This window comes from Lytechinus variegatus, chromosome 10 (assembly GCF_018143015.1).
Source record: "Lytechinus variegatus isolate NC3 chromosome 10, Lvar_3.0, whole genome shotgun sequence".
Classification (NCBI taxonomy): domain Eukaryota; kingdom Metazoa; phylum Echinodermata; class Echinoidea; order Temnopleuroida; family Toxopneustidae; genus Lytechinus; species Lytechinus variegatus.
In genome coordinates, this window is record NC_054749.1 from 5,199,558 (window position 1) to 5,215,386 (window position 15,829).

A 15,829-nucleotide genomic window follows, 5' to 3' on the forward strand; every position below is an offset into this window, starting at 1 on the left:
ACATCCTGCGCGCATTTCAGGTCACATGACCAAGGTCAAAGGTCAATGAACTTTGGCCGAATTGGGTGTAACTGTTGAATTACCATCATAACTTTGAAAGTTTATGGATCTGATTCATGAATCTTGGACATAAGAGTAATCAAGTATCACTGAACATCCTGTGCGAGTTTCAAGTCACATGATCAAGGTCAAAGGTCATGTAAGGCCAATGAACTTTGGCCATGTTGGGTTTTTTTTTGTTGAATAACCATCATATCTCTGTATTAGTTTATTGGTCAGTCTAGTTCATAAAAAGTGGACATAAGAGTAACCATGTATCACTGAACATCTTGTGCGAGTTAGAGTAGTTTTCAAAGTCAGCACTGCTGCTATATTGAACCGCGTGATGCAGGTGAGACGGCCAGAGGCATTCCACTTGTTAATTTTAGCCCCCTATTACCATCCATGCGCCGGGTAACCTAGTCAATTTTACAAGTTAGGATAGGTGGTTACCCCGGATAGGCGTCGGGATATTCCTGGGGGCCCCTTGGAAAAAAAAAATTAAACAAAATGCGATAGCGATAAATAGCCCTTTATTCCTTTAATTTTGTTAATTTGAGTCCCCTAAATGTTCTCGTACTTGGGCAAGCCAGTGTTGTTATGGTTGCCCAAGACGTGCTGCACCTGTTAAACCCCTTAGCTTTCAGAACCCCTGAATATTTGAATATCGAATATTGGTCCAGCTTCACAGGCGTTTGAATATCGAACCTGAATATCAAACCAACTTCACAGTTTTAATATCGAATATCGAACATCCAACTAACTTCCTGCCGGTACGTTCCTGTACAATACTCTGTAGTCTCAGCTCTTCGCATTGCGCTCATATAACGAGCGGTCTCATTGGTTGATTTAACGTCACTACACTAATTCATTTAACGTCATGACGTTAAAAACTTGAGCAGTAATTCGGAATTACGTCGTGTAGTAATTATTTACTACACGCCGTAATTCTTTAGGTAATGTAGTAATTGGAATTACTACACTACGTAATTATTTACGTCGTGTAGTAATTCGAATATACAAGACCTTAATTATTTGATGTAGCGACACTAATTCATTTAACGTCATGACATTATATCGTTGAGCAGTAATTCGGAATTGCGTCGTGTAGCAATTCGAATTACTACACTACGTAATTATTTACGTCGCGTAGTAATTCGAATTGCTACATGACGTAATTATTTACGTCGAGTAGTAAATTGAATTACGACACGACGTATATCCGTTTTTTTGACGGTCACTTCCATACAACATAACTCTGGTTCTTTGTTCTTCAAGGACACGGGTCTTCGCTGATGACGTCAGTCGCGTTCTTCATCGTTCCATAATTGTTCTTCGTCGTCGTCGATCATCGGCATACTACTTGTTCCTCGTCATAATCGTCCCATCTTCGTAGTCGTCGTGGTTTGTGGATCTCTTCTGTTTATCTTTTTGTCTAGTAGTATAAGAAAGAACATTTAAATTGAGTGAAAACATATTACAATACTTCAATGGAAAAATGTGATTTTTAACCGAGTACATAAAGATTAGAGTATTTAAAGTAATTAGTTCATGGAGAGGTAAAATATTCATCTTTTTGAAAAGGGGTTTACTAGCACTTTGCATATGGGACTTTGTAATTAACCGGATTGATTTTTTCTGTAGGATATATGGCTTTACAAGGCGTGATTTGTATGTATTACCCAAAATACAATTACAATAATTCAGATGTGGCAAGATAAGGCTACTATAAAGGATATTTAAAACATTAGAAGGTAATATGAATTTCAATTTATATAAGATACCAACAAATAGATAAATATTTACAAATTTCTGATATGTGTATGCTCCAATCCATGAGCTCATTAAAAGTAACTCAAAGAAACTTTATATTCTTTAATTTAGAAATTACAAGATTATCAATTATAACATGTGGTAGGTCATGGGGCACTCTCTTGTTCCTTGATCTAAATATAATATAGTTTGTTTTGGCTATATTCAGAGATAATTTATTTGCTTTGAACCATGTAGAGACTTTTGCTATTTCCCTGCTTACCGACAAGACAAGTGTGTTAATGTTACTGCTACTCATGAGTGCACAAGTATCGTCGGCAAACAGGAAAAACTTGAGAAGAGAAGAAGATTTGATAATATCGTTGACATATATAAGGAACGAGGCCCAAGACAGATCCTTGAGGGACACCACAGTTGAGATGCTGTATTGAGGATTTGACACCATTGACCATCACATATTATCTTCTGTTAGATAGATAATCTGGAAACCATTTGAGGGCAAGACCTCTGACACCACAAGAGTCAAGTTTTTTTTAGCAGTATGTGATGGTCAATGGTGTCAACTGCTTTTGACAAGTCCATAAATTAGAGACAGCTAATGGATGTGCGTGTGTGTGTGTGTGTGTGAAGCTATACATGTACAACAGCTTTGGCAACTCTTTTATTTTAAATATTGTGTAAAGAAATGGATGAAGAGAACAATGGTAGGCGTAGCTTAAATCAAGGTTCCCCAGAGCTATACCCTTTGGAAAAATTGGTGATGCCGAATAAATGTCTGGGGGCCCCGGTTCGATTCCCGGCAGACACATTTTTTCGGCATCACCAATTTTTCCAAAGGGTAGATAGCTCTGCGGAACCTTGATTTAAGCTACGCCTACCATTGTTCTCTTCATCTATTTCTTTACACACACACACACACACACACACATATATATATTTATATATATATATATATATATATGTACATGTATATATACAGTGCGTATCAAAAAAAAGTTACACTTTGAAAAAGCCCTGGGAATTAAAAAATATACATCATGCGGGTAATTTTTTTCAGATATAATATTGGGTATGGGTCTCATTTATCGGATGAAAGTAAAAGTTTTGACAGAATGTTACACTTGAGTGAGCACGGTCCATTTTTGTAAAGCTCGCAGAAATCTGTTTGCGCAGAAATGGTCGTTTTCACGCTGTGTCAAGGGGAAAGGGCGAAATCAAACTTACCTTGCGAAACATTTCTCATACATCTCCCTTGCACTTTTAGTCAATTTAAATAAAACGGATACATTCAAGCATTTTGTAACAATTTTGCCACCCAAATTGAAATTTCAACACTTAGTAAGCACAACCTTTACCCTTTTTTGTGTCAGTTGGATCTGAGGACATAACTGAATCTGAACTAAAGTTTTTATCAGACATCTCCAGCATTTTTTCACTAAGTTTTTATCATTTAAACGGTGTTTACATTTCATGTTTCATTTAATACTGGTTTCTCCACACTTTTCCCAAGCTTGAGAATGATTAACAAAATGAAAATCAAGCCGTAGCCATTTCATGTAAATCACAGCTCAGTGTAAAGCACATATCGTCACGATGGCCTCGGTGTGTGGGGGAGTGGGGTGGGGCGCAATGCACTCTTCGAAGTGTTTCGGGCAAGGAAACAAGTTTAAAAAGCTAAAAGATATCTTCAAATCAACTTACTAGCTAAATTATACGTTTCATCATGATTAAGGTCTACTTTTATTCGCGTAACTATTACAAAGTTCTGCGCAAATCATTTTTCACTAACTTTTCAAAAGTAAGTGCTGCTCATTCAAGCGGAAATATTTTTCGACAGTTATATCGTCATTTGCATAAATGGATCGGTACCAATGTGAAAATGTGAAAACAATCTTCAGGATATTTCAAATATATAATTCTACAGGGTTTTTTCTAAGTGTAAACTTTTTTTTGATACGCACTGTATATATATATTTAATCATGAGTACTGCCAAAATAATACAGGTTGCTAAGAATCCGAACCGAAATTTGCTGCAGAAAAAATGGAGAAACGTTACGTCAATTGTTAAACATTGTGCAAAAATATATCACATTTGTTTCCATTTTCCAAAGGACAAAAATATTTTTTGTTCGCTTGTAATTTTTTAGATATGCCCCACACGTGCTAGATTTAGCCCCTGGAATATTTTTGGCTCATATTCCGCCAGCGCTTTGAAAGGCGTCACTCAAGTTTAAAATGCTTTATTGGACCGTAACTAAATATTTACACAAGTCAATTTTAATGGATAATTAACCCTTCGAGAGTATAGTAAACTGAGCGAAAGTATCGGTCATGTGTTCAGTCTCAAATAATGCACTTTTTTGAAGACGCATGCGCATGCTTCTCCACCATTAAGATGTAGCCCTGGTAGTGAAGTGGAAAGGGTGCGGAAGGCATAGTCTATATCATCTAGACTTGTTTAGTGAGAGCTTTTTGTAGACAACTCGGAAATATATAAAAACAAGTTAAGAAAATTTTCTTCACGAGTACGCATTATTTTTTCACCTGAAGCTATTCTTAATCTTCCTATATATGTCATTAAGCCATTTCAAATAATGTGTGTTAGATGAATTATCTCTGAAACGTCTCCTGATGGAGACTACGACAAATCTATACTTTCAAGAAAATTAATTTTGTAACTTTCGTTTCCGTGGAATATTGTCGATAATGATCAGTTTTAACGTACTCGAAAGTATCTTGCGTTTTAATATAGATGAAGCCAGGCGATCACGGTAGACGTAGATTTTCGACGTCCCAGTGTTCTCACAATCTTGAATGATGGATGCTAGAACAAAATTCTGTTTGATTATTCTAATCACATCATATATCCAGAATGCCAGATGTATACTCTATTTGGAATACAGTGGTAGCACCAGAGCCGAGGTTAGCATTGGCACCCTCGCAGCGTTTGAATGTTCCTCGTCACGGCAAATCTCTGAAGGCAATTTGCGAACCGGTCGGATTGAATGGGGCAGAAACACGAGATACTCGGTATCTACTCAAGTCATTGCACGGTGGACAAATGAGCATGGAATTGAGATCTTAGTCGATAACTCCGATGAACGATACAATATTGAAGGTGGAATCCGATCAAACGGACGTTTCAGACAGGATCTGACTATTCGAAAAGTTCAACGGATTGACCAGACTGATAGTACTGGGTATTATTGTGCTTTATTCGATTCTTCAGAGAATATGTTGTTTAAATCTGGATTCGCTCCATTGACTGTCAAATATCCTCCTGCAGAACATTATCCTCTTTGTACCGCGACACCAAATGACATCACCAGAGAAGTAATGCTTGTGTGTATATCCGAGAAAACTACTCCAGATGTAACTGTACAATGGTATAAAGACGGTGAGAAGGTGTCGGATGCTCATCCAAGTGGTTACACAATGAAATCGACCTATGAGGCCCGTGAAGATGAATTACACGGCGAATTCGAATGCCGACTATATTACGAAGACGGAGCTGATGTTGAGGTTCGTCGATCCTGTACATTCAGTAAACCTCGAGTGGCTATTTTAAGGATGGGAGGGGAAACTCCAAATGAAGAAAGTACATATCATGCATTTGCTGTATCTAACCCCCCTCTCACATCCGACATCAATTGCACACTGGAAGCATCTTCAGACACTTCTCAACGTTTCGATAAAGAGTTTCCTGGATATGGGGTGGCAGCCGTTGGACCTGTAGCTCCAACTGATAATGGTAGCACACTGATGTGTCAGGCCAAAAATGTCTTCGGAACTGAGGATGCCAGGATGAGAGTATACAGTCCAAGCGATAACCAGGATGGAGAAACTACTATCCCGTCCGTTGTGACCAGTTATATGCAAGGCGGTCAAGTTCTCCAAGTCGCAATTTGGCCCAAAGTGCTAGAAATAATTCCTGGAGAGAACGCGACGTTTATGTGTAGCTACAGCCTTACCATCCACTCGCGTGTTACGGCACAAGTAGATATCAAATGGGAACATGACGGCACAATTACTACTGAGACAGAAGAGAATGTCCTTTTCATCACCAATGCAGAGTATGATTTCAAAGAGACATTGGTAAAATGCGTTGCTTCTGTTATTACCGATGACCCAATGATCAATACAGTTCCTGAACGTAGTTCTGCAACAGTTCGAATCGGCAAAACGAGTCCTTGTGACCCAAAACTATTATCCTCGCACTCGACCCAAGGACAGTCCCAGACCAACATGAAACCTTATTATATCGCCGGCATAATCGTTTTGGCCGGATTGGTTTTCATATTGATTATCGCTCTAATGTTTGTAATGGTGAGAAAACAGAAACATCAGAAGAAATCTCGCTCTGACTCTAAACAATCTTCTAGCTCTCAAGTTACCTACCGTGCTGATTCTGCCTCTGCAGGAGAAAGACCTGACAACAGAATCGTCCGTCAAGCATCCATCCAGCGAGCATTACCGGCCGAACCAAATGAACCCGCATCAACCACTACACTCCGATCCGTTGTGACATCACCTTCTCCAGCCACTTTGATAATCAATGATCCTGACAGACACATGCTGGAATCCATCTCCAGTTGCAACACCTTTAATACAACCACTACCGATCTTCCATACCAGGAGATGGTTGGCGATACTGGCATCAGCAAGAGCCGCCACGGAAGTGTCTCGAGCAACGTCAATTTCCAACGCCACGTCCCTCTTGTCCGCAGTCTCTCCATTCCTGCATCGATGATCCCTGTTCCAAATGGAGGATTCTTGCCTCCAACTGCTGGTGACCGTCCTGGTATCCAACGTACGGTGAGCGAAGGTGCTGATGACGACCCTTACGAAGATCCCGATGCTATTCGAGAGCGTCGTCGGACGAACCGAGCTCCTAGCAACGATTACCAGTCGACAAACAGTGGCTTAACAATAATGTCTATGGCAATTCAGAAGAAGCAACAAGCGTCCCAGTATGCCAACTCATCGCTTACGGATGATTCTGTTTTCCTTGTTTGAGAGGATGACGACTTCAGCATCCATCCTTTTTTTCCTCACTTTGTTAAAACATCACGATTATTGAAGATTTCTTACATTCCAGTAGGTATATCAATATCAACGAAGCATATACATTGGAAGAAATTCTGTTTTCTGAAAAGATTATTATGCTGACTTTGTTGTTGGTATATTATGGCAATAAATGTGTAATAAATGTGTAATATAGCACCAAATTATCATTATCGACGGTTGATTTTGCCAGAGCAGTAACAAAGATGATGACAGCGGTGGTGACGACGAAGATGGCGGTGGTTTTGATAAGGATGGTGATCATAGCAACGAAGAAGAATCGGAATGGTGCATTCAATATGATGACAGTGACGACGACAGCCTTACGATGACGAAAGTGATAACGATAATAGTGATGGCGACGACTATGATGATTGTGAGAACTATATCCATGATATCAGAAGAATAATTAAGAAGAAAAGAAGAAGTTAAAATATTATTTTGAAGACAGAATTGACATCGAAAAAAGACATTGTTGTAAGTCGTATAATTTTCCTTAAACATATTTGGGAATTAAGATCGTTCTCTAATCTTTGTGATTTCTTATCAAATATTATACTATAAAGGTAATCTTTATAAAACTTAAGACCAGTTGTAACTTATAAAGACTTATCAGTTAGGTGTTAGTTTCTTCGAACATGACTAATTTCTGCTTTCAAATATGTATTCTTATGCATAGTTGTGAAATAATGAATGTTCATCTTGATGTAAAAGAAACTAAAAGAGTGAGTTAGAGACAGTGCTTACCTCTTCCTAACGTAATTCAGTTAACATATTTTGATACGTAATGACAAGTTCTAGAGCTATTTAGAGAATACATGCATTTTTGATGTCTATTATTTCTTCTCTTAAGAGATGTGTTTAATCAATCATGTGTAGGAGACCTTTCAATTCAAATTCAAACTCAGATTGATCTTTTGTTGTGTACTTATCCGCTATATGAAAATATGGTCGATCGTAATTGCAATTTCAGTTTGATTCAAATTTATCTCAAATCTGAGACGAGTCTTTATTAGGTCAATGCTATAGGATTGGGTCAGATTTGAATTTATTGCATCTTTTAGACGGGTCCCTGAAACGAAACCAATCTTCAGTTCGATTCTATTCCAGTGCAGCTCTTGGATCATCAGACTGGTCTCTGATCTTCAGAGTGGGTAGATGAATGAATGAGAGAAATAGTTAAAGGGATGGTCCAGGCTGGAGATATTTCTATTTCAATAAATAAAGTAAAATTCACACAGGAAAATGCTAAAAATTTCATCATTTTCATGTCATTTTTGCAGTGTAGTAATAGAAAAATAATTACCACAAAGCTCTTCGTGGAATTTTGATAACCAAAATATACTGGTACTTTATTTCAAAAGTGAAATATTGGTGTTAAAACAGTTAATTTTGTGCAGTAACGAACGAAGAACTGAAGTAATAAATCAAAATTAATTACCTTCTGATATTTCATTGTGAATAGCAATGATGGCAGGGCAAAAAATAGTATCTCTCATATCGGTTTGAATCACTTATTCTCACACCTAGAATGTTAAATATAGGCTTACATGGTTACACTTCGTAATTCCGAAACACGTAAATTGCATATACCTCGATGTTCGTTAATCCGAAAACGTAAAAGGTTCGTTTATCCGAACATTTGTGGCGTTATTTGGAAGGTTCGTTATTCCAAAGGTTCGATAATCCGAAAACGAAATAGGGTTCGATGTTCCGAAGGTTCGTTAATCCGAAAACGAAATAAGGGTCGTTGTTCCGAAGGTTCGTTAGTCCGAAAACTAAACAAGGTTCGTTAATCATTTCGTTTTCGGACTAACGAACCTTTGGAATTACGAACCTCATTTCGTTTTCGGACTTACGAACCTTCGGAATAATGAAGCTTCGGAATTACGAATGTATGCGGGCTTACATTACCGTACTAATCACTGAATATTTTTTTTTTGTTCAGGTGATGACAATCATGGTGCCGAAGGGGGATTACAAATTAATAGCCTGATATATTTGTTCAGTTGTGTGTCGATTTTCTTGCATTTACTGAATTAAAAAGGTGAAATGTAGGGGGTATAGAATATCGTTCTATAATCTGAATCTACATTTTTTATTTTTGTAGTACAATACAGAAATAAAATAATGCAAAAATATATATTTTGGATATTAATAAAATGTCAGAAATAATTTAAGGTTACAGAATAGTTCAATTTATATTTTAAGAACTAGTAGTCACACTTCCTCTGTCCTGCATTTAGAAAGTGTGTACTGTGGATATATTTCAGTACTCACAATTGACAAAAGAAGAGTGTTTACATAGTATATATATGAATATAAAACGGCAACAATAATGTACATACACAAAGTTGAATGTTTGTTGGATAAGACACAAACCAATTTGAATATTAGAATAAATTTAGAATAATGTGTTTACTCTTTATATTATTCTCATATCATTAATAGAACACTTTGCTGTTCAATGTCACAACGTGCTTTAATTATTTTCACTCTATAAATATAAAGGTTTTCTTAATTTCATTGTAACCAAAATGAAGAACGAAAAATGCACTTAAAGATCGTGTTGCAAAATCGTAGGTCTTCCATCAAGTAATTAATGTAATTAATGTTTGTTAAAATGAAAAATATGATAATGATAATTATGATAATACACGGTTCTGTTATAGCGCATCATACACAGCAGATTGCATGTCATATATGCACTAAGGGTAGAGGAAAAGCAAAAAGTGAATAAGAAACCTGTGCATACAATTCATTATTGGACACTGAGTTCACTGGAAAGTGAAAGTGTTAAAAGTGAAAAAGGTATCTCTTCAGAGAAACTTTGAACTTATCTAAATTATTTTGGCATTTCATGGAATCAGGAAGTACATTCCACAGCTGTGGAGGTCTGTGAAAAGAAACGTTCACCGTATATTTAGATGGAAGGAAGAAAGATATGACATCCGTGCACATAGAATGTCAATTGTTTATGTTAAAAAATAGTTACACTTTATTTGTAGAACAAGAGTTTTCAAGATTATGTTAATGACTCTGGCATTGTCAAAGATACACACTGCATGCTTTAGTACACTTAACTGTCTATGTAATAATAACCAAAGCACTGTGATTCTATTTTGTATAATTATGGAGGTTTGTACGTCCTCCACGCACTCTAAAAAAACGCTGAGTAACATTTTACCCAGTGTTGAGTAGAAAGGGAACATGCATGTTTGCTGCCCTTTGTTGGGTATTCCCCCCCCCCCATATCGGGCTATTTCAACGCAACATTGCGTAAAATTTTACTCAGTATTTTTAAATAGAGTTTTTTTTACCCACCTGACATGCATGTCCCCATTTTACCAATTATTGAGTGAACCCTTATTAGAGAGCTACGCACGACGGATTCGACAACATAGAAAATATATTGTCATATGCCCTTCATGGCATAGAGCAACCAAGAAGTCTTTGTCGAAAATTGGCGAATGAAATGATAATTTTCGTCCTGTGGACTCTGGGCAAACGACATATTTGCAATTTTTCGTTAGCACGGAAATTTAGGACCAGATTGCCATTCCAGCTTACCAATAATTATTTACAAAGACCTCCCAGCTGTCCTTTGTCATTTGACGGGCATTTTTTCAATACATTAACTGTGCTCTCGACGGCTCTCGAATCGTTCGCGGAGCAAAAAATCCCAGAGAGCAGATACCAAAACCTCAACTGAGACATTTTTTTTTACCTCCAAACGCAGAGCAAGAGCAAATGATTTGGGCACATTAATTCATTCATTCATGGTTTATTTATTTCCAATAAAACAATCATACATACACTGCAGCTAAATGGCTGAAATCTATGTATTTACAAAGGTATAACGATTGCACATGTAGTATAAATCAATGATGTAATAATGATAAGACTAATGGTACATTAAGAAAAATCCAGTATACAAAATGAAGTTATAATGAAAATATACACTTCACGAATTTGTAAGGAGATTGATAAAATAGGCATTGCTCTGTGTTAAAAACAGGAAGTACTGCATTTGTATTGCATATAATTCTGTTTATTGCCTAAAGTCATTCCAACAGAGAGAAAGCTTAGCTACAAATTGTATGATATGATAGAGTTTTACGATCAATTGATAATATCAAAGCAATTTATCGAGAAAGAAAAAAAGTCCCAGCTAGGGTTGATCATTAGGCTATGGTGTATACAGGGATCTATATTGCACAAAATAATGATGCTCTTGCCTGTGTAATATCTTTGCCTCATCCATACATCTTGTCATTTGAATATACGTCCTATAATAGGTCCGTATACTTACCCATTTCCAACGATATATGCCTTAATTATGTATAACAAATATAAACTACTTCAAAATTGTATTGAAAGTTAATTAAAAACAAATTGGGACGTACAAATCATGTCATTCTAAGTATAAGAATTTATAAAACTTAAATGACGTTTGATTGACGAGGTGAGGGGCCCCTATATTATTACTAGTATAGGAGGAACCTATACATGCACACGGGGGGGGGGGGGGCAAAATTGAGAATTGTAACGCAAGTGACAGGGAAGGGAATGGGAATTGCAAAATGGTATCCAACCGGTTCCACGACATTTGCACTGCATGGCGACAATTGCACAGATAGAAACTCTGCAGGTTTAGTCAAACATAAACCCTAACCTCCAAAACTAAATGAACTCTAATCCTCACCTTTACATACTTTTGAATCAAAAACTCTATTACAACTCTAACCCTATGCCCTCTGAGATATTGAGACGGGATCAATTGTCGTAGGAGCATATGTCGTGTCACCTCCAAGCAGGAGATGTAAAGCGGCAAAGGTATACTACTGTCACACCAACAACATTGACTCCTGACCTATCAATGGTATGCCATTTGAAATAAGGTTGTTGTGACTCTAATTTAAGAATCTCCGATTATAGTTAAGAGGTTTACTCAATACCCATTAAAGTCGTCCGTTTCTGCACATAATATTGTATTTTATATTCAATGAAGCATTAAACATCTGCAAACTATGAAATATTGAGAGTTGTCTGTGTTGTTTTTGTATCTTTGCATGTTGGGACAAGCATCGTGTGTGTTTTTTTTAAGATATTACGTACAGTAACAAAGAAATCAAAGCCTAAATAGGCCAAATAGGGCTAGTGCTCATGGCCCTGGAAACCGGGGGTGCCCAAGAAAAAATTTCAGGGGGTGCTGCGTATATTATTGACGATAGACAGCGTTCCCCAGAAATCAGGTTGACAAACTAACAGAAAAAAAAGTAAGAACAATTATATGGGAGTAATACCCTTTTTTACCTCGGCGATATTGTTATACCAAAATCCCCTTCATCTTGGATTGAATTTTTTTTTTCCTGAACAAAACCTCAACACCCCTGTTCAACAAGTGGAACGCCTCTGGCAGTCTCGCCTGCATTACACAATGGGATATAGCAGCAGTGCTTCCTTTGAAAAACAGCTAATGAATATTATTCACAGAAGAAAACACTAATAATATGATAATAAGATATTATGCCCATTGACCAAAAATGACCTTTGACCATGATCATATGACATAAGACATGTACTTGATTATCCTTATGCCAATGTTTCATGAGCTAGATCCATAAACTTATATGATGCCATTCAACACATATACTCACCACAAGGCCAGAGTTCATTAACCTTTAAATGACCTTTGATCTTGGCCATGTTCCTGAAATGCATACAGGTATTCAGGCATACACTTCTGCTCTTATATCGAAGTTTCGTGAATTAGGTCCATATACTTTCTAAGTTATGATGACATTTCAAAAACTTAAACTTGGTTAAGATTTCAATGTTGACGACGCCGCCACCGCCGTCGTCGGAAAAGCGGCGCCTAGTCTCACTCTGCTATGCAGGCGAGACAGAAAATTATTCCCATGTCCCGGCCAGTGTTAAAAAAAGAAAATATAAAAACAAGTTGGTGATGAAACCTCGAATGAAATGGGGAAAAATCAGAAAAATTGTGTCTACAAACTTTGATGACTATTAACTCTATTATTATGGGACCATTAAATCTGTAAATTGGTCAATGTGACAAGCATTATAACTCTCAAAAAAGTTCTTTCTAAGTGGTAACATATTAGGGAAGAATTTTATAGAAAGGGGAGTAGGGATAATATGTTAACAAGTGGAATGCCTCTGGCCGTCTCACCTCCATCACGCGATTCAACATAGCAGCAGTGCTGACTTTGAAAACTATACTGTAACTCACACAAGATGTTCAGTGATACTTGGTTACTCTTATTTCCCTGTTTTATGAATTAGATCAATAAACTTGCAACGTTATATTATGATGGTAATTCAACAGATACCCCCAAATCGGCCAAAGTTCACTGACCCTAAATGACCTTTGACCTTGGTCATGTGACGTGAAACTCATGCAGGATGTTTGGTGATACTTGATTAATCTTATGTCCAAGTTTGATAAACTAGGTCCATATATTTTCTAAGTTATGATGACATTTCAAAAACCTCAAGTTAAGATTTTGATGTTGATTCCCCCAACATGGTCTAAGTTCATTGACCCTAAATGACCTTTAACCTTGGTCATGTGACATGAAACTCTAATAGGGTTTTTATGAATACTTGATTAATCTTATGGCCAAGTTTCATGAACTAGGTCCATATATTTTCTAAGTTATGATGTCATTTCAAAAACTTAACCTTAGGTTAAGATTTTATGTTGACGCCGCTGCCGCCGTCGGAGAAGCAGCGCCTAGTCTCACTCTGCTATGTAGGTGAGACAAAAACACATAAACTTTTCAACACACTTTATCTGTTTATCAGCCTTTGTGCAAACTCCTTTGAAACATTTTTTTCAAATTATTGTTAAGATATTTCAAGGAGGTTGGAAATAACTAAACCGCTATCATGTAAATTCGCACGGATCTCACTGATTTCACCAGGGACGTGAGAGTGAGACGTCCTTGATTCCCGGCCTTGATTTCACCAACTGTTCGTTTTTCTCCTCTCAAAAGTACTTAATTTCCCTCTCTCCGACCAAAGTCTCTTCATGCCAAGAATGTGAATCAATTATCTGTACATGCGTCTATATTCTTTCACAGGTGGGGAACAACAAATTAAAATGAGCAGAGCTGGTTTTAAGGTTAGACTTGTCCATTTGTTACTTCGAGTAGAAATTCGAAGAAAAGACACAATCCAACTACACTCGATTGAAATGAACTCCAAGACATGCCCCGAGAAACTCCCCCTCAAATGCGAATTACCACTTATTTTATAGAGAGCGAAATCGAGCAAAGCATCCTTGAGCGAGTTTCTATTCTTCTCCTAAGAACATTTTGAACAAACACGATTAAAACATGTAATATGTAGCTGGCCGCGATTGATCGGATCAATCGCAACTCTTTGTAAGATGGGGCCTTGATCTGTCCTCAGCGTGAGGTTAGGCGAGGTCGCACACGACTGAGATCTGTCATCGCTGGGCATGGGCGAAGCAGCACGCGACTGCCACGAGAGGCTGTCCTTGTTACGTAAGTGACGCTAATGTAAGGATGGTCGCTCTTGAGGAGCGAAAGTGAGACATCAGCTCGGAATGTTGGAAGGAAGCACAGGCAGAACGAGATGTAAACATCCCTCAGACCATCTGTAATAGCTCTATGCTCAGACTATGCCAATGACTTTTACTAATAAGCTTGGGAATGCTTTGCTCTCACTGAATACTGAGAATGTTGATTGTATACTAAATTCGTGTCAAATACAAATTCATGTCAATATCTTGATCTAGCGATATTAATGGGGTGGCATGGGCGATGAGGTGATGGTGCCGTGCCAGAGTGTCCGAGGTTCGACACCCAACCATGCCCTTATCTTACCATTCTGAGTAAGGCAATTAAGAACGAATGTTGCATAAATAGCATAAACAACAGCATAGTAGCATAAGTAACAATAATAAACTATACCAAGTAAAAAGGTAAATACTAAAAATACAGCCCAATATCAACAATACAATTGTGGAGAGACTGGACACGGTGGCCGCGATGGTGGCTTAGTGGTAAAAGCGTAGGCCTCATGAACGGAAGGTCGTGGTTTCGATTATTATTATTTTTATCACTATTATCATTATTATTATCAAAAAGTAAAAAAAATCATTTGATATTAAAAGGATGGACAGTAAACCTGTAAAATACGATCAGAGAACCACTAAAGAGATAAGTTTAATTGCAGCACAATACATAATACAATAATGGATTTTTTATGACAAAAATATATCTGATTCGATTGAAAATGACAGAGACGAAAACTGATAAAGTATATAACATAATAAATAAAAATTATAAAAAAATAAAACACATAGGCGTGCAACAAAATTTGTTGAATTACAATAGTTAAGGTCAAGTCCACCTCAGAAAAATGTTGATTTGAATCAATAGAGAAAAATCAGACAAGCACAATGCTGAAAATTTCATCAAAATCGGATGTAAAACAAGAAAGTTATGACATTTCAAAGTTTCGCTTATTTTCAACAAAATAGTTATATGAACGAGCCAATTACATCCAAATGAGAGAGTCGATGATGTCACTCACTCACTATTTCTTTTGTTTTTTTACTGTTTAAATTATACAATATTTCAATTTTTACGAATTTGACGATTATTGACCTCCTTGCCTGAAGCACAAAATGTTAAAATAATGGAATTCCACGTGTTCAGGGAGGAATGAAACTTCATTTCACATGACAATGGCGAGAAAATAACAATATCTCATATTTCATATAATAAAATACAAAAGAAATAGTGAGTGAGTGATGTCATCAACTCTCTCATTTGGATGTAACTGGCTCGTTCATATAACTATTTTGTTGAAAATAAGCGAAACTTTAAAATGCCATAACTTTCTTATTTTACATCCGATTTTGATGAAATTTTCAGTGTTATGCTGGTTGATTTT

The 15,829-nt window shown here is 37.0% G+C and overlaps 1 protein-coding gene across 1 annotated transcript; it reads left to right on the forward strand.

The window, feature by feature from the left end:
* The first annotated feature begins 4,546 nt into the window (after positions 1 to 4,546).
* Positions 4,547 to 6,861, forward strand: LOC121423026. Its single transcript, XM_041618297.1, has one exon. It carries the CDS (start codon positions 4,628 to 4,630, stop codon positions 6,827 to 6,829), a length of 2,202 nt encoding a protein of 733 aa, XP_041474231.1. The 5' UTR covers positions 4,547 to 4,627; the 3' UTR covers positions 6,830 to 6,861.
* The last annotated feature ends 8,968 nt before the right edge of the window (positions 6,862 to 15,829 follow it).

Excerpts from the sequence above, each read along its gene's own strand:
- LOC121423026 (XM_041618297.1), top strand. The coding sequence starts at position 4,628 with ATGATGGATGCTAGAACAAAATTCTGTTTGATTATTCTAATCACATCA.